The 27,362-nt window shown below is 35.1% G+C and overlaps 1 protein-coding gene across 8 annotated transcripts in view; it reads right to left on the reverse strand.

Moving 5' to 3' along the window:
* Positions 1–27,362, reverse strand: part of ZNF638 (zinc finger protein 638) — an 81,757-nt gene that overhangs the window by 44,153 nt on the left and 10,242 nt on the right. For all 8 annotated transcript variants that reach the window (XM_058550985.1, XM_058550980.1, XM_058550984.1 and 5 more), the window contains exons 2-8: positions 18,524–20,039; positions 13,744–13,805; positions 8,262–8,300; positions 7,196–7,488; positions 5,759–6,039; positions 4,110–4,256; positions 3,119–3,241 (exon numbers count right to left, since the gene is read on the reverse strand). In XM_058550985.1, the coding sequence (XP_058406968.1) occupies positions 3,119–3,241; positions 4,110–4,256; positions 5,759–6,039; positions 7,196–7,488; positions 8,262–8,300; positions 13,744–13,805; positions 18,524–19,837 (2,259 nt within the window). In that variant the 5' untranslated portion in view covers positions 19,838–20,039. The remainder of the gene's footprint in view (positions 1–3,118; positions 3,242–4,109; positions 4,257–5,758; positions 6,040–7,195; positions 7,489–8,261; positions 8,301–13,743; positions 13,806–18,523; positions 20,040–27,362) is intronic.

A 27,362-nucleotide genomic window follows, 5' to 3' on the forward strand; every position in this document is an offset into this window, starting at 1 on the left:
AAAGGTTAAAAACGATTGTTGAGGATTGAGGTCTATGCTGGCTTATAACTAAAGACAAGGTAATTGAGTTTGTCAGAGTTGTACAGGCACATACTTTAATCCTTCAAGTTTAAATACAAGGATGTGGAAATTTTTACCTTTTCTATAACATTTCTTTATTGATTCCAAGAAGAACGTATCCTTATTCACCTATTTTCCCAGATTAAACTTTTCAGAATTAAAGAAGACTGACTTTCTCCCCAGTTGTCCAAATTTAATGATCAGCCAGGTCTTACTTGAGAGTTACTGGTATAAACAATTTCTCCTTTCTACTCTCAAGGTTACTAATTTACCCAAAACCATTACTATTATTACAATAATAATTGTAACTGTAATAATAATAATTGTAGTAACAATTGGTTGACTAGATGAGTCTTCTAACTGGACTTCAGCCATCTTTTCTCTTCTCCCCTTCAGAGTCATTTGCCCAACTAATTCATTCTGTAGATTGCTTCCAGATGAATTTTTCTAATCCATCTATTTCATTATGTCATAGCCCTGTTCAAAACCTTGAATAATATTTAACTGTCTACAGGATAAAGTTTAAGTTCTTAAATTATGCACTCAATTCTTGCTTCCCCTTAACCTCCTCTGCAACTAGAGATGGCTATGTGTCATAGTTCTGGTAAATCAAACGCAGGGAAAAGTCACTGGGGAACTCATTCTTCCCAGCAAAAAAGAAAATCAAAATCCATTTTACTCTTGATTTTTATTCCTTCATTTCTGCTTGGAAGATAGAAATGATGCCAGAAGGTACAGCAACTATCTTATAACTGAGGATGAAAAGTACATGCTAAAGATGGTGGAGCAGAAAAACAAAAAGGCTGGGTTACTGAAGATATCATGGAGCTCCAGCACCAGCTATGGACCACCTACCTGCAGATTTCCTATTATGAGATAAATAAACCTCTTATTTGTGTAATAAACCACTGGTGAAGTTTTCTGTTAGTTGAAAATGAGAGAAATCCTAAATGAGAAAATTGGTTAATAACTAGGATCACCATATGATAACATTATTCAAATCAGGACAATGGGAATTAAATGGATGGCATGAAGCAGGTGTAAACTAGGATAATGGGTTACTCTAGCAGTAACTAATCAGAACACATAAGAGAAATAAAAAATAAAGATCCTTTCTCTAATAGCAATTTAAATACTATTTATGATATATACAAATAAATATAAATAAGAAATAAACAACTCCTCCAAAATGTATGTTATAGAAAAGTTACAAAACAATGTTAAGGAAAAAAATATAGAACTTGATGAAGGATACTAAATGAAATCTAAAAAAATGAAGAGATAAACCATGTTTTGACAGACTTAGTATTATAAAAACATCAATACAAATTCAATACACTATCAATTAAACTTCCAATAAGATTTTTCAGAGAACCTAAACTGATTCTAAAACTAATATGCAGAAATAAATGTTCAAGATCAACCAAAATAAATTTAAATAAGGAACAAAGAAAAAGGATTCTACTAGAAAGACAGGCAAATATTATAAAGTTATAACTGTTATAATTGAAACCACACAGTATTGGTACAAAAATAAACAGACTGATGTAACAGAATAGTCTGAAATAGATCTAGGTATATATGGTAATTTATACACATAAAAACAGCTTTTCAAATCAACAAGGAAGGACAAATTAGGCACAAATGGTGTTGGACTAATTGCCTATTTTGGAAATAATATTGATCCCAATCACACATTATACCACAAATTATACATTAAAAAAATAATGGAAGCATATCTTTTTTGGCACTAGTACAGAGACTGTCTTCTAAAACGAGACAAAAGAAAAGAAGTGCAAGTCATTAAGAGGAAAAAAAAATCAATGAACTTGACTACACTGAAATCAAAACTTTATATATATACATACATACAAGCAACAAAATACTTCTCACATATAATACAAAATTAGTATGTAGTAATGAACACCTTCAGACGAAATTTTTTAGAAAGACAGATAACCCAACAGAAAAATGGGAAAAAGATAACCACAACTCACTAAAACAGTAAGAGAAATAGCTAATTATTATATTAAAAGATGCTGAAGTTCAATAATAATCATAAAAATGCAAATTAAAACTAGATACCGTTGTTGACATACTGGATTTTAAAACTGCAAATATTAAGATGTTGTTGATAATACGGAAACACCACTACTCTCATAAATTATCAGACTGTAAATTATTATAGCTACTTAATGGGCAATTTGGTATTACCTACCTATTATTACTATATATCCTATAACCCAGCAATTTCACTGTAGATATCTCCTTAAAACACACTATCATAAATGCCTAAGAAAGGCCTGTGAAAGCCACACATAAGAAAGTTAACTAAAGTCCTGTTTATAGTAATGAAAAATTAGAAATAACCTAAATATCCATCCATAAGGAACTGGTAAAATAACTGTGGTATATTCACACAAAGTAATACCACAAAGCAGTTAAAAAGAATGAGGAAAATCTATATGTACTAACAATGAAAAGGACACACATACACAAAGCAAACCTATTAGATATCTTTAAGTACTTCTATAGACATTATCTATGGATATATAAACTAAAGCATAGAAAATGATCTAGAAAGACTAAACTCATAAACATTGATACTTCTAAGAAAGCACAAGGCCCAAAAGAAGTTCTGTGATTCTGTTTATAATAAAGTTCCAAATAGTAAAACTCAACTATGATATTAGAAATCAAGTTAGGGGTTACTTTTGGGCAGAAGGGAGGGTATAAGGATTAAGAAAAAACATGCAAAGGGCTTCCAGGATGTTGTCAATTTATAGTTTGTGACCCAGGTAGAAGTTTCACAGATGTTTGCTAATTCTGTCAAGTATTTTCTCCTAGTCTGTTGCTTGCCATTTAATACTGTTTATAGTGCTATATTCCATTTATATAAAGAAGCTGTTAATTTCAGTGTATTCAAATTTATACACATATAATCTGTTGAGCGAACATTTATGTTTTATGCATTTTTTTCTGTAAGCACCATAATTGAACAAAAAGTTAAACTAATCCACAACAATGACGAAACACGTAAAATCTAAATCCAGTTTACCTGTGATTTTTTTTTTCCTGGAACACATACTTTCACACTTTTCCCTTTTATCAGAAGAGGTGTCGTTTCAATGAACTTCATAACCGCAGTAATTGCCTCTTTAAATTTCATTTCCAAGTAAGCCTAAAATGAAATATATTCCATTTTTGGTCAAAAATCTATCGTAAAAATTCTCTGCATGACTTAATACTTCTTTGTGGAACATAAAACTATGAAATTACCTCAAGTCCTGGTTGTTTTTACCTTTCTTCTTGTTTTGCTAACATGTAATCTGAAATGGACATTTAACCTTATAGAATTTCTATACCATTACCAAGATAAAAAGAGGGAAACAGGGGTCCACGGCAGGCTCATGGAACAATAAGAAATGGGAAGGCAGGGCTCACTGAAAAATCAGACAGAAGGCAGGATCTGGTCTAGCAGCAACATTTTTAAGGCTTCTTGCAACAAAGAAAACACTACTAACTATGTTTCCTTGTCTTATCTCACACCTTTATGCTCTGCTTAGTCTAGGGTTGTACGTAGTTTTGATGAACTTTATTATGTGAGTTACAGGAATACAACCTACATGTAAAAAATATTGTACAAACAAAATCATTTTTTCAGTATAACCTTACAGGTGTGCTAAAGCAATGCATGGCAAACCACAGCCTGCCACTTGTTTTTGTAAATAGTTTTTCTGAACACACCGATGCTTTATTTATTTATGTATCTATGACTGCTTTAGTACAACGACAGAATTGACTAGTTACAATCCTATGGTAGGCACAGCCTAAAATATTTACTATCTGGCCCTTTACTGAAAAAGTGTGTCAACCTCTGTTCTAAAGGATATAAAATAACATTTTGGGAACTAGTCTACTTACATCTAAACATTTACATAACTCCCAATTAACAATTATACATGTAGTAAAAGCAGCTAAAACATCCAACAACAGTCTTTATAAGTAATGACTTTGTATGCATTTTTTGAACAGAGTGAATGGCTCACCTCCTTTCTATACGGAACAATCAGGACATCATTAACTTTTCCAAATGGCTGAAATATTTTTCTAATATCTTCTTCAGTACAGCCATCCTCTGGTAATTCAGATACAAGAAGAACTGAATCATAATGTGACGCCTGGTCTTTCCGAAGCTATTTTTGGGATGAAAGAAAATTAAAAATAAACCAATTAAGACATGAAGTATAGTAATAATTTCCAATATGATTTCTTCTACTACTAATCTTAGTCCTTTAAAAATCTTCTAAGTATTTTAGCACAAATTAAAAAAATTTTTTTAAATACTAAAGAAGGGTGGTAAGAAATATTATATTTTACCACTCAAACCCATCAGTGGTCAGAGTTTATAGGTAACCAACTACAAATGCTTTTCTGTTTAATTTTTTGTAACAAACAAGACCTATGGAATGGTCCAAAACTATTAAAGAGTATTTTTCTATATGAATCTGCGTGGTCCGTCACTAGTGAAGCAGAAATTAGAGCTCTATTCACTCTGTGTTCTTCTAATCGAAAATGATATCTAGATAGGTGTAATACCTTAAAAGATTCATATGTAATATATACAATTTGAATACACTGTAATATCAAATTTACCACTGATGTTAAAATTTGACTTAAAAAAAACTTTTAAAAAGTTCCACTGCCACCATCTGGAAGTCTTGAAACAAAATGAAAAGAATGTTAGACTAATTCAGCCTCTCCACAATTTTCCCTGTACTCAGCATTTCTTTCTTCCCAATGGTCTTCAAAATTCTGTAATTATAGGTTATTTTAAGTTTATTCTTCTAAATATAAGCTCTTTGGAGCAGGGAATTGTAGTTGTTGAAAGTATTTATTGAAAGTATTTATTTAGACAATGTTAAGAACAATGTGTACCTACATACTTCAAGACTTGTTAATATACTACAGTTATCTTAGTATATAGTATACATTATAGTTTTTATTAGTATATTAGTTACACAGTATATTAGTAAATGTTAGTTAATACACTAAACATTTAATAATCTGGGCCTATTAGGAGTTACTCTGATATTCTCAGGATGCTTCATACATTATTTACTATAACAGTAATTTAACAAATACAATAAAATAATACCTCAGTATTGTAACTAGAGGGTTACAGTCAAAATACACCGATAAATCAGCCCAGAAAACAGACTATTCTGCACTGAACAACAAAGTACTTGACTTCTGAACTGTACTGCAAAAACTATAAAACAGATTAAAAATGATCAATTCTCAGTAGAGACTCATCACTTTTATAGCTTACTAACAAAGATTACAAAAGCTCATTAATGCTGGTGATTACATTCACTTCCCCAATCAGATAGCAAAACTCATCACAACAATCTGCTTGTGTGGCTAGACAAAAACACCAAACCATCAAAATGTTCTCACTTTTCAGACATCAAATACCAAATCTTTAGGATTTGTAAACTACAAGATTTTGAATTATTGAACTTTTATTATATTCCTAAGAAAAACCAATAAAATATTCCATATAGCAACATAATTTAACAAGTTATGATTTCAAACTTTTAGAATATGAAAATAAAAAATTCAGAGAACTTTTTCTCTTTGTCATCATAACAAATGGATGCACACATTTGCACTAACAAATTAAAGAACTACTGACCTTACGCTGGAGAGAAACAGCTTTATCAGACAACTGTTTACATTCTGGTAAGGTGTCATCATCTTCAAGATTCTTTGATTTGTAACGAGTAGAATGTCCTCCTAAATTTGAATCACTCTTTGCAGAGCTTGTAGTTTTAACTGATGGCTTTGATCCACTGCCAGTTTTAGGCTTTTGTGCTGGTGAGTGTCCCGTATCAACTGCTTCAAGATGCTTCTGTTTACTGAATTCTGATCCATGCCCAGATCGCTGAACCACATCTTCTAATGCTTTTTTTCTATCTAGTAAAAAGGACATAAATACAACTTCAATCAAAAAGAACTTACAGTAAGAACCATCTCATCACATTATATAAAAAAAAAATCCCTCAACTGCCCAAATACTTAGCACACAGAGCCACTGTTAGGCCAAATAGGGAGCAACTACACACAAAAAAGTGCTTAGTCTTTAATTCTTCACTCAAAAGGTTTTTACATGAAGTTCCTTTATTCAGTGAGCTTCTCTTATACCAGTGGTCCTCAAACTTTTGGTTCAGTATCCCTTTAATACTCTTAAAAGTTGAGGACTCCAAAGAGCTTTTGTTTGTGTTAAATTTATAAATATTTACCATATAAGAAATTAAAATACAATTTTAAAAATATTTAATTAATTTAATAATAATAAACTCCTATGTTAACATAAATAACATATTTTTAGGAAAAACAACTTTAATTCCTCAAACAAAAAGAATTAGTTAAATGAGTAGCATCATTATATATTTTTCCAAACACTTCAACGTTGGGCTTAAAAGAAGACACCTGAAAATTCTCATATCTGCTTCTGCATCCAATCTGTTGGATACATTATTTTGGTTGAAAAATATAAAGAAAATTGTTTTACATGGACATGTAGTTGGAAAAGGGAAGACCTCGCAGACCTCTGAAAAGATCTCAGAGAAAATATATACAATACACATAAGAACTATTCCTGGAAAGGTCACTAAACCAATATTAAGACACCGGTTGAAAATATGAATAATTTCTAAAAAGTTTTAAATTAACTAATGGAAGAAAAGTCTACAATCAATTATCAGGGCAAATTTAAGATGTTTGTATATCCTTGGTTTTTAAGTTTTGGGTAGATAGATATACTCTCCCACATTTCTTCTGCTAGTTAATAAAGGGAAGAAGAATGGACCAGGTTGGGATGTGGGTCAGACTTCATATAGCAATTTTAAAATCTAGTAAAATAAAACATTTCATTTGTTAAAAACCTTAAAAGTTTAAAAAGAGCTGAGGCAAACAGCTCAAAATGTTAACTTCTGTTAAATCTTGACAGTAGTATATAAGTTACTATTTCAAACTTATTAGAAATTTAGAAATAAAAAAATTCAAACAAAAAAACCCTAAAAAATTTGGTCAAAATAAGTAGATTTATTATTCACGATCATAAGTGTACCTGCTGATCTCACTGATCTCCTTGATGTCCTTTCAGGGCTAACTGATCGATAGTATTTTGGACTACCTCTAAATGGATTTCTCATTCGATACGGTGAACGGGATCTGGATCTGTATCTAGGAATGAAACGATGGCAAATTCTTGGACTTCGACTTCTTGGTCTATATATATAACGAATTGGGCTTCGAGATCGACGGAATCTGTGACTTGAGCTTGATCTCCTAGAACGTCTAGGGCTGGGGGAATGAGAACGTCGTCTTGGAGTTTCATTTTCTTTTCTATTGCCTTCATTTCTACAAGTATGGAAAAAAATCCCACAAGATTCACCAATTTAATGTAAATTTAAATTATATCAAATGACAAAAGTACCTTCTTAAAAACAGTCTATTAACAATAACAAACTCTGACACCATGTACTTATTTAAAACAAAAACCTGTTTGTTATAATGCAATTCAGCCCTGTAGATAAATAAGAAACAATCAGAACAGATGATCAGTCCTCTAACTGCTTGGATCCCTCTGTTTTGCTAATTTAAAGAAGAATATCATCATCAATTTCTTGTGCTTTTCCTTTACCACTATTATATCCAATTATGTTTTGAAAGTATTAAGTTATATAAATAATTTAGGAAATGATTTACATAAACATCTTTTTCAACAATTTTTTTCTAAAAGATCTTGCAATCTACAAATATTTCTTTGAATGCTGTACTTGTACACATACACACTGAATGGGGACCTCCTAAGGTATACAAAGCTTAATAAAACCATTCCCAGCCTTCAAGATATTTAAAATCTAAGATCCCACAAATATAAAATAATAATAAAAGCATAAAGTACTATCAGCAAAGACCAAAAACAGTCAAAGTTCACAGAGGGGAGCTATGACATTTAAGCTGGGGTAATTAAAGAAAGATTCATACAGATTGTTGCATTTGCCTGCTGTTTAAAGGTAAAAATGGAAAAACAGTACTCAACTCAAAACAATACCTTCAAAAAACAAAAGTACTTGTTTACTTTTAAAAGAAAATCAAGTTTCAATAACACCACTATTAAAAAAAATTACCTTCTTGATGGGAGGATCTCAGGATTCCAATCAGGGTACCTATTTTGAGAATAAACAACGTTAATGAACAGTTAAAATAGACTATAAGGCTCAATTAATCTTTCCCTGTATCAGGAGGACTGTTTAAACCTAAGTTTACATAGTGATTTATCAGTATATTAAAATACGAAAAATTTTCTTGGAAGTGAAATATTTTGAAGGTCTAATTAATAAATAATCAAAGTATTATGCAAGTAAGCAATTCAGGAAAAAAAACACATTCTCCATACTTTAAAGACTTCAAAATTTATTTAAGTAAAACAGGCAGTACACATAAAAGTGCTAAGAGGTATAGAGAGGTATAAGACACAAGCTTAGGTAGGGGTTAAAAGAGGGAAGACAGTTCACCCCACTTGGAAGAACTCCAGGGGACACCATTCTACAGAACACAACATGAATGGTGCCCGTTACACTGTACCAAGAGGTACCGCACAGAGATACATCTAGCTGGAGGAATCAGGGGAGAATTCACAGAACAGGTTGCTTTCCAAGGAGCCCTTAAAAAGGTCTATGAATAGGCATGTATCAGGTTAGGTTTCATGCAGTGGCAATACATAAAAGAAAGATTGGAGGCAAAGCACGTGTTCTATTCAAGAACCGGTCTGCAGCATGGAAATGATGAAAAGGAATTATGAGGGGGAAAACCTGGAAAGTGAGCTCAGAGACAAATTATGAAGGTCCTTGAAATCAGGTAAGGAGGTTGTACATAAGTAAAAGGCAATGGGGAATCAATAAACATTTCTGAAGTGAACATAGGAATGTTTTCAGAACAACTAAAAATGAATATCTAGAATTAAGGGAAAAGATGAGGGCTGAGATATTTAGAAATCAGGCATGTAGAAGCCACAACTATAGTACTAAAAGTAAGACTAACACAGAATGGAGTTTGTAGGAGAAAAAGAGGGCTGAGGACAGAATCTTATGCACACCAACAGCTAACAGTAAAGCAGACAAAGATAAACCAACGAAAGAGATTAAGGGGTAATCACAGAAAGAATAAGTAGGAGGAACAGTAACATGATAGAAGCCTAAGAAAAAGACATCTTCATCCTCAAATTTTCTAGAGAATCTAGACTCTAAATGTTAACTGGAAATGGTGATTAAATCATCAAATCACTAATATTCAAGAATACAATTTCAGTAACCAAGAGGAGAGCCAAGTAAGGAAATGGAGGCAGCAAACTCTTTCAACAAGTCACCTGGCAGGAAAATAGTGTTAAGTTAAAACCTTAGTACAGTCATGCACTTGACCACGTTTCAGTCAACAACGGACCCCATATACAACGGTGGACCCATAAGATTAGTACCATAATGTGTGTAGTAGGCTATACCATCTAGGTTTGTGTAAGTACACTCTATGATGTTCGCACAACAACAAAATTGCCTAACGATGCATTTCTCAGAACGCATTCCCATCGTTAATCAACACATGACTGTAAAGGTAAAGTGGTTTTTATTTGTTGCCATCTGTCTCCGATATTGTTAGCAGGTTAACTCAAAAGCAATTCTCAACTCCCTTTTCCCTTGCCTGCCTCTAGTACAAAGGCTAAAAAAGCTAAATATTTGCTTTCTCAGCCTCTCAGAAGATAGCTAGCTGGTGACAGGTTCTAACCGACGATACATAGGTGCAAAACCACTGGCAGATTTCTTTCTACTTCTTGCTCCCTTCTTCCTGCTTTGAGAGCAGACATAATGCCTGGAGCATCTTGTAACTATAAGGTAACAAACTATGAAGAAAAAAGAAGTTAACTTTAATCCAATGCATCCATCACCTATCATTAACAATAGTCAAACATGAATAATTTTGTCTCATCTACTCCTACACTTTTTAAAACTTTCATTTCATTACAAGATAAATTTCTAGTCTTTTGGTATAATATTTAAAAGCAAGACCTTTGGGATCAAAGCAAGCTGGGTCTAAGTGTAGGTGCTGCCACTTAACAACCATGTATCTGAAGGCCAGTTCCTTAATATAAGTAAGCCTTAGCTTCCTTATATGCATAACGCTGGAAACATAGCTGGTTGTCAACACACAGAAGTCCTTAAATTTCCAGAGCTGTCCAGTTTATGGATTCATAAGAGCTTGAGAACTATTATTCAAGAGTTGGTAATAATATTTTAAATCTTCACTAGGTTGATTGCAGAATACATGTTCTTGTCTCTGCTGCCCAGGGCAGAAAGATAAAGCACATATACTATTCTGAAAGTAGAGTCTGGACCACCAGTATACTGCCTAACTAGTTTAAAATGTGTTTCAGAAGCATAATACCTCTTACACAGGCAGTCTAACATAATGGCTAAGAACAAGGACCTAAGTAACTTATCTTTAAATTATCTGTGTCTCAATGTGATAGACTAAGTATACAATTACCTATGAAGGTTTTGTGACAAAATGTTCAACCTGAATTTAATGAGGAAACAGAGAAGTACATAATGTGGGACATTCCACAAGCCAATTTTCCTAGACATTTCAAAAGAAGCCAACATTACAAAAACATCCTCTTCCTCCTCCTCCTCAAAAAAAAAAAAAGGCACAAAGTGGGCTATTCTAGATTAAAAGAGACTGCAATGCGTGAATCTTGGATTAGGGGTGTGGGTAGGAGGTATGCAGGGATAGTTATAAAAGCTATTTTGGAAAGAAGTGGGAACATTTGAACTTGGCCTATATATTAGAAGGCATTATGAAATTATCATCACTCTTCTTAAATGTGTTATATTGTGGTTATCACAGATAACCAAGGTAGAAAAATTTGCTTATTCTTAGGAGATAGATGTTGAATTGAGGAGTGAAGTGTCATAACGTCTGCAATTTATTTTCAAATAGTTCAAAAAATGTATAAAGATATAATAAAATAGATGCAGCAAATGTTAATAACTGGTGAATAAAGAAAAATATATGAATGTTTACTATCCTTTCAACTTTTTTGCAGCTTAGAAATTTTTCAGAGTAAACTGTTGAGAGGACAAAGAGGGGAAAAAAGAGCAAAGAGACATGGGCTAGACAGACTAGTTGTGCCAATTATTTGCTGTGTGAGAGTAGGGAAGTTGCCTCTCTATGCTTCAGTTTCCTCACTGGTAAAATCATGAACAATCACTATACATATATCTCATAGTGCTGCTTTGAAGATTAAATAAATTATGTAAAGTGTTTATAATAATGCCCAGCACACAATAAACATACAGCTATTATTTATTATTTTTAATACTAAAACTCTGATGCATCGTATCTTTTCTCAAGTTAACCAACTATTCTTGTGTTATAATCCAGAAAGATCCAACAAACACAAAGAGAGGGAAGAGATAAGCCTTAAGAGAAAGAATAAGAACCAAAACACATATCAGTAGAGGAATAACTAAATAGATTAAGGTTAAGAAACACAATGGAACACAATGCAGCTTAAAAAACAAAGAATGTAGGGGCTGGCCCGGTGGTGTAGCGGTTGGGTGCGTGCGCTCCGCTATGGCGGCCCCGGGTTCACAGGTTCGGATCCCTGGCGTGCACCAACACACCGCTTGTCCAGCCATGCTGTGGTGGCGTCCCATATAAAGTAGAGGAAGATGGGCACAGATGTTGGCCCAGAGCCAATCTTCCTCAGCAAAAAAAGAGGGGAGGATTGGCATCAGATGTTAGCTCTGGGCTAATCTTTCTCACCAAAAAAAAAAAAAAGAAGGTAGTAGGATATATTTTGCCATGTAAGGATGCCAAGTACCAAAGCAAATCTAATTTATTTGTCAGATTTTTTTCCAGTGGAGAAAGCCATGAAAGAATTATTCAAGAGCACACAACCTGAAAAAGGTAAAAATGCAGGATAGAGTAAGCTAGTGGCAGGCAGGAAAAGCACCTGCTTTAAAATCAGAGTTCCTATGTGCATGAAAAAAATATGCTTATCTCATAGAAGGCTTTAATAGGCATACATACCATTTGCTCTAGTAAATTAATGGCCGCGCATGTAGCTAAAATCCTCTCACTGGCATTAATGTCTACCTATAGCAAATAACTCACTCCCACGTAAATCCCTCATCTTCACAAAAATTAGATATCCCATTGGGTATCTGTGGGAAAAATTTATGGATCAGGAGAGATTTTCCATTTACAGCGACAGTAAGGTCTATCCAATTCAGGTAACAAATTATCTCTGCATGATAACCTATGTTTGTCTGCATAGCATCTATATAGGGAAGCAACTCCAATCTCTATTCTTAGTCTATATGATTCAGCTAGGACTTCCATCACACTCAATACCAGGAGTAGGCACATGACACCAACCGAGGTAGAGTACTCTATTTCCACAACTATTATAGTTGGTTTAGACATGGACAACTAACACAAAGTGGACCAAAAGCATCAAACCAAGGACTTCTGCAGGAGTTATGAAGAAAGAGGTGCTTTTTTTTTTTTAACTCCTGGAATTGCTAGATATACAGATCACTTAAGTCCAGGACTATGGTGGTCATTTTGCTTTGTGGCGGAAGTGTGCCTGGGATCTCATGAGGCCAAAGCAGAAGTGAACAGCCAAGAAACAAAAATATTTCTGACACTGATTTTTGTTTGAGCATCCCACTTAGCTGCTCCTGAAACTAGAACCATTCCTTAAGCTTCATAGTTAAATGAGCTAATAAATTCCCTTACTTTAAAAACTACTTGAGTTAGGTTTATCACTTATGACTAGAAGAGTTCTAAATAATCTCAAAAAATTTTGGTGATGTTTTCATAAAGTTGTTACAAGATCAAAAACCAAACAGCTGCCACAAATCCATTTGCCTAAGAACACGTTACTATCATTAGTCTAGTGACCAGGAACTTGAAACTCAACTATATCAGCATGTTTAATGAGGCTAGGAGGAATGCAACTTAATTTTATGTTACTCAAAGAGATATAAGAGAAAACTGTTAAAATCATACTTTTCACCTTCACAGGTGCTCTGTCTTAAAGAAGGAATAGGTGGAAGAATTGAAGAACCAGTGCTGAGGAATTGATACATCTAGCTTGTTCACCTCCTACTTAAGGGTTTATTCTGAAATAGGCTGTAAGCCAGAGGAGAGCTTTAGACCTGAAATTAAATACTGGTGTTTGGTTTGGGCGCTTTTTAGTTATTTATCCTTTGAGGAAGGGGGGAGATAAGAGAAGGGCAGACTCTCTGCTCTGAAATAGATAAACCATCACAAGGAAGGCAAGCCAGCAAGGAATGAACCAATGATATTAAAAAGTCTACCTACTAGGATTAAATTAGGAAGGAGTCAGAAGAAAGGATCATATTTAATTCTCTCCTTTTGGAAAAAGAGTAAATATACTCCTATAAAATTAATATTTCAAATAGGCAATACCTTTCTAAAAATATTTTTCTCCAAAGTACCACATTAAAGGTATTAAACAGTCACCTGAACATACCTGAACATATTTTATAAATTTGCTACCTATAAAAAATAAAAGATTATTCTTACTGTTGACGTAACTGTCGGCAGCTCTCAATATGAGTAGATGTATTTTGATGCTGAATCCAATCCTATCGTAAAAGGAAAAAAGTGCTGATATTAGAATATTGCTCATGCTGACTAATGAAATTAGGCTTCTTAAAATGACACAGCATAAATTTTTTTTTTCAAAAATTAAACAAATCTAGTTATAAGTAGCATTTGGCTACTCAATAAAATTTTTACAAACAAAAATAAAAGGCCTCCAAACAAAGGCACTTAACACCATACCTCATTGATGCCATTTTAAAACATTTTAATATAGAAAACATTTTAAAAATCATACACATGGATACTCATTTTGAAATCAAATATATATTTAAACTTGGAGAAAATAAAAGCACGGATCAGAAAGAACTCATTTCAAATATAAAAACACTATAGGGAACACCAATCGTATCTGAAATGGCATCTTCAAAATAGAGAGTCTGAATGACTTACAGCTCTAAAATTCAAGCTAACAACATTAACAACAAAAAATCCTACCTCTTAGGCCAGTACCATTCCAAACAAGGTACTCACTATATTGGCAAAGGATAAAATTAGTAAATATATGAAAAACTGTTGCTGATCAAATCTAATTTATTTGCAGGATTTAAGGGTAACACCATTTCAAAGACACAATATCCCTTACATATAGAGCTTTACAACGAACAAAATGCTTTCTTATACATTACGTCATTTCAAATCTGTCCTAAAATTACATTCTGTACTTATAAATAGCTCCTGGAAGATACATCTGATTTAAAAAAAAAAAAAAAGAGGCAATGCGAGTTTCAAAGATACAGTCCCCCAAGTAAAACAATTAGTTAAAAGCAATATGTATTATTATTCAATGTTTTATTGTTTCTCCAGCATTCGGATAAACAGAAAACTCACTAAACAGTTCTGTATTTTAAAATTTTCCTTGAGGAAAACGTTATTCATTTCCATTTCAAAACATTTTAGTTTGTCATTGCTAAAGATGAACTAGAAGTGTCCACAATTAAAACCACAGTTGACACTAACTTTGGAATCTGCCCTCTCAAGAACTATCTGAAAATAAGTGCATACTACTTGCAATACTCAACACAAGTTATGACAAACCCTAAACTATTTCATTAAGCCATGGAACTGATTGTGGATTTCAAAAAAGAAATGTTTGCACATCCTGCTCAGTGAGAGAAATGGAAAGCTAGAAGAGACTGGCAGTTAAGAGTCTCTACTACTACTAAACGCATGTCTTTGACACTAACTGGACATTGTTCACATTCAGACAGACACACTAGCAGGTAGTGGGTTAGGTATGATTTATTTGGACCATAAAGTGTTTTATTTGAATAAGTTGCAAACATTTAAAAATCCAGAAATTTTACCCCAAATCCAGATTTCCAGCTTTTCTTGAAAAAATAAGAAAATATAATACTGAATATATATTCCATGTAGCAACCATCAGCTAATGCTGACAGCTTCCCTACTTTAGGCATATTCTCTCCAGTTCTTCACACACATACACACACACACACTCTCACACTCTCCTCTCTCTTTCTCTCTCTATCTTTTAACAGGCCCACTTCAGTCAGTAACGTTACTTGCTTTAAGCTCAGTAAATATATCTATGCCAATTTCTAGACTCTCTAGTAGCAACAGCCAGATTAGATAAGGGTCCAAAAGCAGTACTGCCTCTCCAGAGAAAAAGTGATAATTACCTACTAAGCAGAAGATGTTGCAAGGAGTGTAGATTTGAGCTGGCCCAGAATCAAACTGTGAAAATACCTACCCCTACCACAGCTCACTCTCTATCCCCCAACCACCTCAAAATTCTTTTATGTCAGTCAGTACTTTCTTGAACTGAATTATTTCAGTGAGAAAGACATAGCTTCTAAACCAAGGACAGTCAAAAAGGCATAACTTCTAAACCACGGACAGCTCTTCTTCTAATGTCTGAATCCCAATTTAGAAAAGAAATAAAAGATAAGATAAAATAAAAAAAGAAATTTCACATTCTATTGTTGCCTTTTTTCAGGCTATAATTTTAAACACTGGGAGGTGGGGAACATATTGTCACGTTACTCAGTAAGAAAAAGTTTGCAATTGGTAATTTCCATTTATTGGCTACATACTAAAAATGTCATATATATGTACACTTACAAGGCAGCAAGATAAATCAAAGAAACGAGAGGTAGTTTGTACCATCCAAGTCCATGTTCAGAAATCCCTATCATTTGGTCATCCAGTAGTGAAGAATTCATTAGTTAGGTCCATTGTGCTGTTTGACTGTTAAAAGGTGTGTGCGTTTGTTTTAAATGGCAATCTCTGTGAACTCTAATGATCACTAAATGATTTCTTTTCCTAATTTTTACTTTTATATTAACCCAGACTTTCACCATCTTACACCTGAATAACTAGGAAAGCCTCATATTAGGTGCCCTACCCTCTCTTCTCATTCCTATTCACCCTGCACAGGCAAGCCAGATTTATCTCCCTAAAACACACTTTCAACATGTCACTTCACTATCAAGAACCTCAAATAGCTTCCGAAGGCTTCTCACCTCAAGCCTAAACTCCTTAGGCTAGCTTTTCAAGACCCTGAGTACTTACTGTTGTTGCCCCCATCTGAAATGTCATCTCTTGTCCCCTAGGTATATCTCAAGTTTACTCATCATTCAAGACCCATCTTCAACCTACTCTATGAAATCTTCCCTCCCACATCATTCTAGTCCACAGGGACATTGTGAAGTCAGTCACTGTCACTCAATTAATCTTATCTAACTAGACTATAGAAGTCTTTTCACACCAGAAAGTATATTTATACTTCTTTTTAATTACATACTGCTAAATACACAGTAGGTGTTGGTAAACTGATAACGCTGGCCTAACCTGATATACACCTAAAATCAAGACAGAAATATTAAATATTTCTCCCCTACAGCATACCCAAATAAGTTAAATACAATCACTGAACTGCTTGCTGCCCTCTAATCTTTTTTTAAATTGCTTAGGTGTATAACTTTTCTCCTCAATGAGACTGTATAAACTGCTTAAGAATAATGTTTACATTTTATATAGTTCTTCATTTCTGTGCTAGCACCTAATATAGTCAAGTACAAAACTAGTAATCAGTCAATACCTACTGAATAAATGTACACCTTTTCTATTCTACAGAATAAAAAAACCTAAGTTCTTTATTTTAAGGTATTTTTCTTGGATTCATCATGACTAACTGAAAGTTCAAAATAAATAGAATACAGAGAGCCTAACAATCAATTCAGTACTTAGGCCAGGGTTACTTATAGATTATAATTAAGTGCTATAAATTATTTTGAGATTTTTCAAGACTTTGCTATCCCCTTTCACAGGGTAAGGCAATTATTATTTTACTAGAACTTAACAAGTCTGGCTAAAATGAGGTAGAATGCTGCTTTCCTTTGCTGGAGTTAACCTTAAGAAAAAGCATCAGCTCTAGGTATCAGATTCTTTTTTTCTTGTGAGGAAGATCAGCCCTGAGCTAACATCCATGCCAATCCTCCTCTTTTTGCCGAGGAAGACTGGCCCTGCGCTAACATCTGTGCCGATCTTCCTCCACTTTATGTGGGACGCCACCACAGCATGGCCTGACAAGCGGTATGTTGGTGTGAGCCCGGGATCCAAACCCAGGCCGCCAACAGCAGAGCATGCACACTTAACCACTATGCCACGGGGCCTGCCCCTCTAGGTATCAGATTCTTGTTGGCTAAAACCTGGTGAGTAGGTAATAGAAAGACAATAAACGGGCAGCAGTGGAAGGAGAAAAAACAAGAAAATTAACACTTACAGATTTTTAGGCCCATTCAAAGTATAGTCAATGCTAACGCCTTGAATCATAGCTTGTTCCCATGGGAAGTATACTCCTTCCTGACCATTTATAACATAGATCTACAAATCACATTAGTAAATAGAAGAAACATGGTTTACAAACATATATAATAAATAAAACATACTTGGAAAGTACTACTCAAATCCACCAATGACTGCTATCAAACAGTATATTCTACGTTACTCTTCAGCACCTCTGTAAAATACTTCCTTCTAACTATACTAACTATGAAGGTACCCTAGGGCTTCTTTATTTTTAAGAGATTTTTTTCTCTAAAGTTTTAGCATTTTACACTTTATTCTCTGAGCTCACAGCTGGTCCCAAAATAATTTTGCTATGGATTACTTTAAGAAGCTGCTTCTAAGGAAACACTAAAAATTCTAGTACAGATAGAGTTAGAAAATATTTAAATTGACATTAACCGTCTTTTAGCCCAAGACAAGACGTGTAAAGCTACAATATATTGTCTCTTAAAAGTGTGCAGTACAAATATTTTATTCCAACTTTTTATATTTTTATACTAACAGATTCTCTTAAATAAAGGTGACTCACATGACACTTTTATAAGTACATAGTTTATGTTATATAACTTTTATGTTTGTTATATATAAATTTTGTTATGTAAATTTATGTTGCATCAATTTTCTGGGGTAACTAATCAAAAGTTCAAACTAAATGGACAAACCGTGTGGTACACCCAGTTACAGGAACACAGAAAGCCTAACACTCAATTCAGTACTTAGGCCAGGGCTACTGAGATTACAAGTAAGCATTGATGTTGCAACTGAAATTAATTTCTGTCATTTCTGAATGCCTCGTTAACACCAGCATACATATTCTCATTCTCATAAATGAGAATTTAGAGGAAACTTGGGCGCTGAGTATCATTATACAGTGATCTTTAAAAACACTCACCTTCAAATGACTACATTCTACGTTACACAGAGAACACAAATGTGGAAATATTCTCGGAGATGCTGCATAATAATCATTCATCATAGAAGGAGTTGGAAGTCTCTTCATCTTCTGGGCATCAGCATGAGAAAACTTTGGTAACCATGATGCTTTCACAATCCCAAAAGGAGACTGAATGGGAATGTCAGCCTCTGACTGGTAATTCTTTTTACTTCCTCCTGATCCGTGTACATTAGATGAATTAATCACAGGTTCACGTGGCATCCGCTCTTGTTGGCTTACAGCTGAAATTAATTCTGGTGAAAAAGGTTGCTGGTTCATCGAAGGAGGAATGAGAGACTGACTCATAGTCTGGTTAACTGTTTGGCTAATGGATTGGCTGACAGATTTTACAGGTTCAAGGACTGACTGTCCGCCTGAAATGTGTAAGCCTGACATCTTGGTTCCACTCTCAACTGGGAAAAAGGACTGATTATTGGAGGACTCACTGGGGAAGTCCATCTGTCGAAACACATCTTCAACAGGAAACATAGAATTACATATCACATTTGGGGTGGGAACAGATGCAGAAATGCTCTGCTGTGACCGAAATTCATTCTTGACCTCATCAGTAGGAATTTCAGGATCATAAATACGTACTTCAAGTGGATCTTCTGTGTAGCCATATTTGCTTGCATGCCCATAATCAATCACATTACTTGAAACTGCCTCACTACCAAGCGTTTCTTTATTTCTGCTCTGAGAAGGTAAATTAGGTAATCGACGCCCCACTTTTCGCATCCTTATATCCCTCAAAATTAATGGCATATTTTCAGGAGTTAGCTGTTCATCAGGATAGCGACTGAGTTCTTCTAAGTCTTCATTAGATAATCCAAAACTTGCTAAGATACTTGAGGCACTCTCTTTTGTATAGCGGCTCTGCACTTTCGGACTCTGCTCTGTAACCTGTGTTACAGAACTCTGCTTCACTCCCACTGACGCAGATATATGAGGCTCATCATCCCACCGGCTACCATGAGGCTTCCCCTTCTTTTGTTGTGCTTCATGAAAATCCAATTTTTCTTTGGTCAATCTTGGATCAGTTCGGTGTTGAGTTACCTGAACATTCATTCTCTGTGGTCCCATGTTCTGATAAGATTCATGGCCAGCAAATCTGTGTGGGATTCCACGGGCTCTCCCTGCTGGGTAAAATCTTGGAAGACCCATAGATCCAGGCCTCATAAATGGTCCTGGAGGCCTCATCCCAGAAGGGTTAGGTGCTCGTGGTCTCTGAAGTGGAAAGTTTCCTCGTGGATTAAACCTGGGTCTCGACATGGCTATTTTCAAGAAAGCCTGATTTAATAAAGTATAAGGTGGTGTTGAACTATGTGAGGCAACGGCATTCAGCTGCTGAAGAGCCAACTGAGTCTTAATCTGAGCAAAGTGCAAAGGAGATGGGCCCAACAGAAGTGGGTTTGCAATGCCCAGGTTCAAGGAATTCACAAGTGGTGCGAAATTTTCCAAGAATAACACAAAGCTGAAAGTTAAAACACAAATATTAGATCATTTTAACTCAAACTACTTCATGAAGTGGGTTCTACAGCCAGTGTAAAACATTTTGAAAAAAAGCCATGAAACCATTCTGCATTTCATATACTTTTAGAGTAAGTGTTTACGAGGATTTTAAACTTTCCCCAAAACTTCCTCTTCTTTCTCGAATCCAGAACACAAACCTCAAACCTCAAGCCAGAGTTCACGTAAACTGTGTTGTACTAGGTGCTGTCTTAGGTGCTGAGTGGTAATTACAACTCCCTTTAAATAATCTTGAAAAACACTGGGGATTTATTCATGTTTTAATACTGGAAAAAAAGACGGAAGGCATTAAACTAGTTAGAGATGATATGCATGTTATCAGATGTACATACAATGAAAACAGGAACTGTAAGACTAAAATTTTACAAGACCCATTTCTCCAAGACACAGTCTTCCTTGGAATCACATCTAATAAATTCCATATGGCAATTAGAGTATGCTTAGGTTTCTGTTGTTAAACAGTTGTTTCTTTTAAAACAAAAATCTGTCACCAATAACTTGAGTACAGAGTCTGACAAAAGAGTGTGCAGCAGCATGGAACTGATTATAACATACAACATAATACATAACAAAACCAGTCACCTTTCTCTTGGATTCCCACTATAGTGAGAGTACAGACAAATATATATGGATAACAACGATTAACTTCATAGAGTATTGTCCACGTGCCAATGACTATTCTAAGTGCTTCACATGGATTGATCCATTTAATTCTCCCAAAAATCCCCTGAGGTATGTGCAGTTTTACAAAAGAGGACACTAAGGCACAGAGAAGTTAAGTAACTTACACAGATAACAAGTGGCTGGGCAAAGATTTACACTTAAGGTAATTTGGCCCCACAATCCATGCTCTTAACCACTAATAATGAGTAAGATCATCTTGCAGTTCTCAGGCATTGTATTAGTTAAAACTGGTTGCTGTCCAGCCCATGAGAGTGCAGTACAACTCATTTCAAACCACTTCTAAGAGAAATAGTACTTTAGCTATCATTCAGGACCAAGGTCAGCAGCCACACAACTTGTCTTCCCTCTCCCAGTTTAAACAAACAAAAAAAAAAGAACACAGACTACACTTATGCTTTCTACCAGGTCCCTACTTTTATACTGGATAGAAATGCAGGATGGGAAACCTGAGGCCTTGAGGCATCTACCCATACTCGGGAAACCCATACTACGGATCCTATTTGCTGATCATCACTTTCTGGTGCAAGCTACAATCTCATCCAGAACTCTACTACATATTTTTTTCTTTATTTATACATAATGTTAGTGAAATGTTAATTTGGCTGAGAAATGGGCTTTATTTGCCTAACACTCTCCCTTCCAACCATCTTGCATGCTGCCACAACATTTAATCTCCTCAAAATGGCATTTTTACCACATCACTCCTCTGTTGGAAAATCCACAAGTATCTCATTCCCTTTACTTCTTTGCTTTACGTTTAAGGTCCAACCAATCTAGCCAATCTCTACCTTTCTAATTTTACCAAGCACTTATTCCAGCTAGGCTTTGCTCCTGTTCTTCTCTTCCCACCTCCCTTTATCTCTTCCAATCAAAACAAACAAACGAAACAAGCTTAGTCTGGACCTGACTTATTTGATTTTACTCATCCTTCAAGGTCAGCCTCCATTAAACCTTCTTGAGCACTGAGGCCCAGAGGGCGTCTCGCAACAAACTTTTTTATTTGCTGCTTGTACCATCTGGGGACTCATACCTTTGACTATCTTAGGTTTTTGTGTTCATACGTGTGGTCTTTTTCAACAATCTAGCGTCAATTAAAGGCATATGTTCACTATTGTCTTATCTCCCAACCATATAACTCTACTTCTACTCAAAATACCCTCAAATATTTGTTAAGCTATTTGAATGATCACATCCAAAGTCTTCATTGTTAACACACATAGATTATTAATTTTCAAATTAGAATGAAACACAAAAACACAACAAAAATCACATATACTTCTGATTCACCAGATACAAGCAGCAGACACAAGTTTACTGAACAATGATAATCAAATTCTCTGTAAATAATGTTCATTTATAACAAACTCCAAGTCTTTTTAAACAATCATAAATCATATGAAACTGTGTCTACCTTCTACAAAATAAAAATATTTCCAAGAACAAGCATCTTTACCCAGTTCTTAAAGACAATCATTGCTTCTGTAAACAGTTTGTCATCTAGTTACTCAAACTCTGCACCATTTTTCTTATTTGGTGAAGACTTCTCTCACAACTTCAGGAACACAAACTCTTCCAAATACTGTTTCTCTCCCATAATAAAACCAAAAGAGAACAGATTTCAATTAGTCATCTAATTACCACATGGAATTGTGAACAAGTATCAATTGGAGGTATCTATGTTTTAAGTTATTTAAAGGCAAAAACCTATCTAGGTATTTCCTAATGTGCCTAGCACTGCCTTACATGGATATAAGTATACGTTTATAGAACGCAAGAGAGCAGCCCTTCACAAACTGCATTCTGCAGAAACTAGTGTCCTGTAAGATTCCAGGTCTTCTACAAGAGTTCCCTGGTCAAGAAAGTTTGAAATGGATGCACTTGCTACCTAACAGAGGGGTACAATTTCTAGTGCATATCAAAGGCTGAGATGCCCTGTTGTTTATCAAAAAACTCTTTTTCATTTTGTACTTCCCAAACTTGAGTTTTTCTTCAAGCATATGAAGAAAATGGGGTGATATGTGAAATATTTAGTAACTGGTAAAGCACAAGCAATTAACAATCAGAACAGTAACTTATGCTTTATAGTGTACAAGTAGGGTCCTGAGCCCCTCCTTCCTCTACCCCCATAAGCTTATGCTACAACACAAGGTGGTGGCGGGGCAGTCCTCAGGGAGGAACTAGACGAGTGGGGGAAGTGGAGGTCCACCCTTGAGGCAGCAGCTACTTACTAATCAGGGCAGAACTATTTCCATATTTTAACAAATGGCACATCTGTATTGATGTACAGTCACTGAATATCAGTCCTGAAAAGACACCAGTCTTTCACAGAACAGTCTAAAACATACATGAAGAGAAGAATTAAAAGCCCTTTTTCTTTCTTTCTTTCTTTTTTTTTTTGAAGGTTTTATTTATCCATTTTTTTCCCCCCAAAGCCCCAGTAGATAGTTATATGTCATAGCTGCACATCCTTCTAGTTGCTGTATGTGGGACTCGGCCTCAGCATGGCCGGAGAAGCGGTGCCTCGGTGTGCACCCGGGTTCCGAACCCGGGCCACCAGCAGCGGAGCGCACGCACCCAACTGCCAAGCCACGGGGCCGAGCCAAAAAGTCCTTTTTCTAATGAAGGAATTTAACCAACAAGCAGAGGTTTGGCTAGTTTGCATTTTTTTAGGAGCGTCAAAAAAAAAATCACCCTAGACCTCCTATATGGTTAGTCCCACTGTGCAATCTAATATAATGACCATTGTGCCATCTAATATAATGAGGACAGAGTAATAAGTTAACAGCCCTGGCTCTCCCAAAGAGATCTCTTTCCCTTCTCTCTTAATAAGACAAGTTAGAGGCCTGTTCAGCCAAGGTTATTTATTAAGCATTCTAATTCCAGAACCTGCTAGCTAGAGGTAACTAAGTTTCTCTCTTGGCATGTATAGCCTGGAAAATCCATCATTATAAGCAAATGTCACTCTTTCAATAGGTCTCTTCCACTAATCTCCTTTCTGAGAACAAATTTCTTTAATCCTGATGAACTTTAAGCCAACAATTTCTCCTAACTTTTACCCCAAGATTCCTTCTGAATTTCAGGCTTTAAAGTCTAGTATATTTTATCTCATTTTAGTTTGTATTTAGTAACATTTTCAGACAGTAATCCACTAACACAAAATCATCAAACCCCTTCTTATGCTACCATATCATTTCTAATCCTGGTAGAGAAGTTTCTAACAAGGTAGTTCTTCCAAGTATTATCACTAAAAGAGGAATTATGATAAATTACTTTACTATATATGCATTCAACTGTGTGCAGGTCTATTCTCATTACAATGACGTGAATTTTAAATTCGAAGCATGAAACACAACGTTGGGCACTGTTAAGAACCGACATTTTTTAAAATGAAAAGTCTGCTTACAATATATACGTCAAATAACGTATCTTCAATGGTTAAAAAAAGTTTTTTAGGTAATCTTGTATTTTCTTTGTGAAGGAAATTTAAGGAGCATATTCATATTTTATTTGCATAATTTTCCTTTTTATTTTAAAAATGTAAGCACATTTTTAATCATTTAGGACAGGTACTGTTTAATCTTCTTACCAACTATCATTCAAATTCACTCCAAATAAAATGTTTTGACTAAAACGAAGCTTGTATTTATATTTCAAGCTTTCTAACTTGAGGGGAGGCAAGTCCCACCATCAGCATCCTTTTCTTTCTTTGTCCCTTAACTTTTCTCCACTTTCTCTTGTTTAAACTTCAGCCCTATCAATGACACCCCAGAGTAAAACTACTTAATGCAAATGCTAACACCTAACAGAAGCTAGGAATTTATAGCCTTCTCAATCAATTTATGGGGAAAAAATTCCAAAATCAAATACTAGGTCATTTAGGATATCTTTAAAAAAATGCTAAGTACTCCTAAAATACTTAGAGAAGCTGTCTTCTTAGCAATAAATATATCAGAAAGTAACTTCAAATGCAGCTGTTATTCATCCATTTTACAAATAATTGACATTGCTGTTCTGGGTGGGGAACGAGCAAAGTAATTAAGCCAGAACAGACCCTTTCCCGCAGTTTTTAAGATGGAGCTAGTATCTCATAAAAACTAGAGAAACCAAAATGATAAAATACAGTTACAAACCTCCTGGAAGTTTCCCTTTTCAGGGCTCTGTAATTAAGAGGGTTTGCAGAGACTGGAAACTGGTTGAATAAACTATGGTATATCCATATTTTGCAGGTGTAAAAAGGAATGGTATTATACATCCCTGGTAGGATATACCCAAAGGATAAGAACTAGTGGATTAAAAAACCCTTCAAATTACTTTCACGTTTTAAATTAGCATAAGGGCAAAATATAAAATGCTGATTAAAGCCAAAATGCCTGTACAATAGTATTACATATGTAAACAGTATTACCATCACCTATGTCGAAAGTCAAGCTGGTTTCTAACCCCAAAATAGGAAATATAATAGAGTCAAAACGTAAGAGTCCTAGGTACTCCAAATCTTCTACTAGAAGTAAAGAAACCCCAGGGGTTTCACCAACAATGGCATTCATTGATTTAGCAATAATTTTTAAACACTGTTAATATCACAGAATTTATACAATCAAGGTAACAAATGATAGCCAGATACAGGTTTCCCCCACTATCCAAAAGTTCACTTTACACCAGTTCACTTTTACAGAAGACCTACATTAAAATTAGTATGTTTTCACTTACTGAAAGAAATCCGAAGATTTTTGATTTTATGAAAAAAAGGCGAAAAGCAAAAATAATGTTCAGCGTTTGTTATGCAGCGAGCATCCCGAGCAGCAAACGGGGCGCCGCCAAGCTCCCTCCTGGGAATTACACTTAGCATCTCAGCATCAAGCCACCACAACTTGAACTGTGTTTGTGAGCATTTGGCCTTATCTCAACTTAACGTGGGCAGGTTATTTTTTGGGTCTTGGAATGTTCAAAAGATTTCCCCATATAAATTAATGGTAATTGCTCCTTCGCTGTACCCCATTCCGGCTTACAAAATGTTTCACAGAACGCTCTACTTTCTTTTAGTGGGGAAAACTTATACTCAAAACAAATGCTTGATACAGTAAATATAATCTTTATTATCCACAACCATTAAAGAATATGCCATTTTCTGGATAACTGAGTTTCCTAGTAGCTGAAAAGCTAATCCTTTACATTTCAATTAGATGTTTTTAAAACAAATACTTCCTAATACGTGACTCAGCAAAAAATTTTGAGTTTTTCATTTTTCTTATTCTCCCAGCCATGGAATATACAGCATCTACCGCCTTAAGGAGAAAGACAGCTTAAGATTAAAAAAAAAAAAAAAAATGAGGTTCTAAATGAATTTTTTTCAGACACAGAACACTATTGAAAGGCTTTTAATGGCTAGGATTAGGAACCATAGAAAAGATAAAGCTCTTTCTGGGTTGGAGAGGAGCTTCAGAATTTGGAGACAAAAAGTTGTTAATGTTGAAACCAGGAGATGGAACAATACTCCAGAAAAGTGTTTTGTTTTGTTTTGTTTGGGGGTTGGGGGAAGGCAGGGAATAGTAAATTCAAACTGAGAGAAACTGTCATCTAATTTTTTTAAAAGGCCTATGACCCAAAAAGGTTAACAAATCCTATTCAGGGGTTTCAGAATCTAGGTCTTCAAGGCCTAAATTTAGGTGGCTGTGATAACTCCCTATGTACTTCTCTACCCCTATCCAATTTTTAGCTACTACTCTCCTACAATGCCACAAGCCTGACGCTTTTTGCTGCTATCACTACTGTACATCTCACCTTTTGTTGTTGTTGTTGTTTTGGTTCTTTGGTGGAGAGAAGCATTTAAAAGGCAATGTCAGTAAGTTAGAAAACACTAAAACACTTCTTAGAAAATTGTCCAAATCCTGCCTGCCATTGGAAGATGGGGTGAGGAGGTATTCAGTTGTTGTGGTCAAAAAGTTCTCAGAGGTTGTTTCTTTATCCCTATAGATCTCTTTTTTCCCCCCGTTTTTGATTTTAGTGGAAAGGAATAAGTTCAAAATCATTCATTCAATTTACTAAACATTTTTTGAGATTCTAACATGACAGTCATTATGCTAGTCCCTAGAGTTTTAAAGTCGACTAAAACACGATTCTTATAGCCAAGTGCAAGCAATCTAGCAATAAAAAGCAAAGCAACTGCAGTAGTTTGTCAGTATTATGACAATGCTAACATAGAAAAAGATTTATTTCTGGAAGAGGTAATGCATGAGTTGAGTTCTGTAGGATGAGTATCTTCTAGAGTTTTGAGGGAACTGGGAGAAGTGAGATTTCAGATAACAAGGTCTTACTAAACACGTGTTTATCAAATTTTAGAAAATTTAGAATAGGCTCGGTTAAAGTTTCTGAATAAAATACTGTAATAAGACAGCTGCGCTGGAATGATTTTAAAGATTTTATTTATTTATTTTCCCCCCAAAGCTCCAGTAGATAGTTTTCTGTCATAGCTGCACATCCTTCTAGTTGCTGTATGTGGGACGCGGCCTCAGCATGGCCAGAGGAGCGGTGCGTCGGCGCGCACCCGGGATCCGAACCCGGGCCGCCGGCAGCGGAGTGCGCA

The sequence above is a fragment of the Diceros bicornis genome, chromosome 12 (genome assembly GCF_020826845.1).
Source record: "Diceros bicornis minor isolate mBicDic1 chromosome 12, mDicBic1.mat.cur, whole genome shotgun sequence".
Lineage (NCBI taxonomy): Eukaryota > Metazoa > Chordata > Mammalia > Perissodactyla > Rhinocerotidae > Diceros > Diceros bicornis.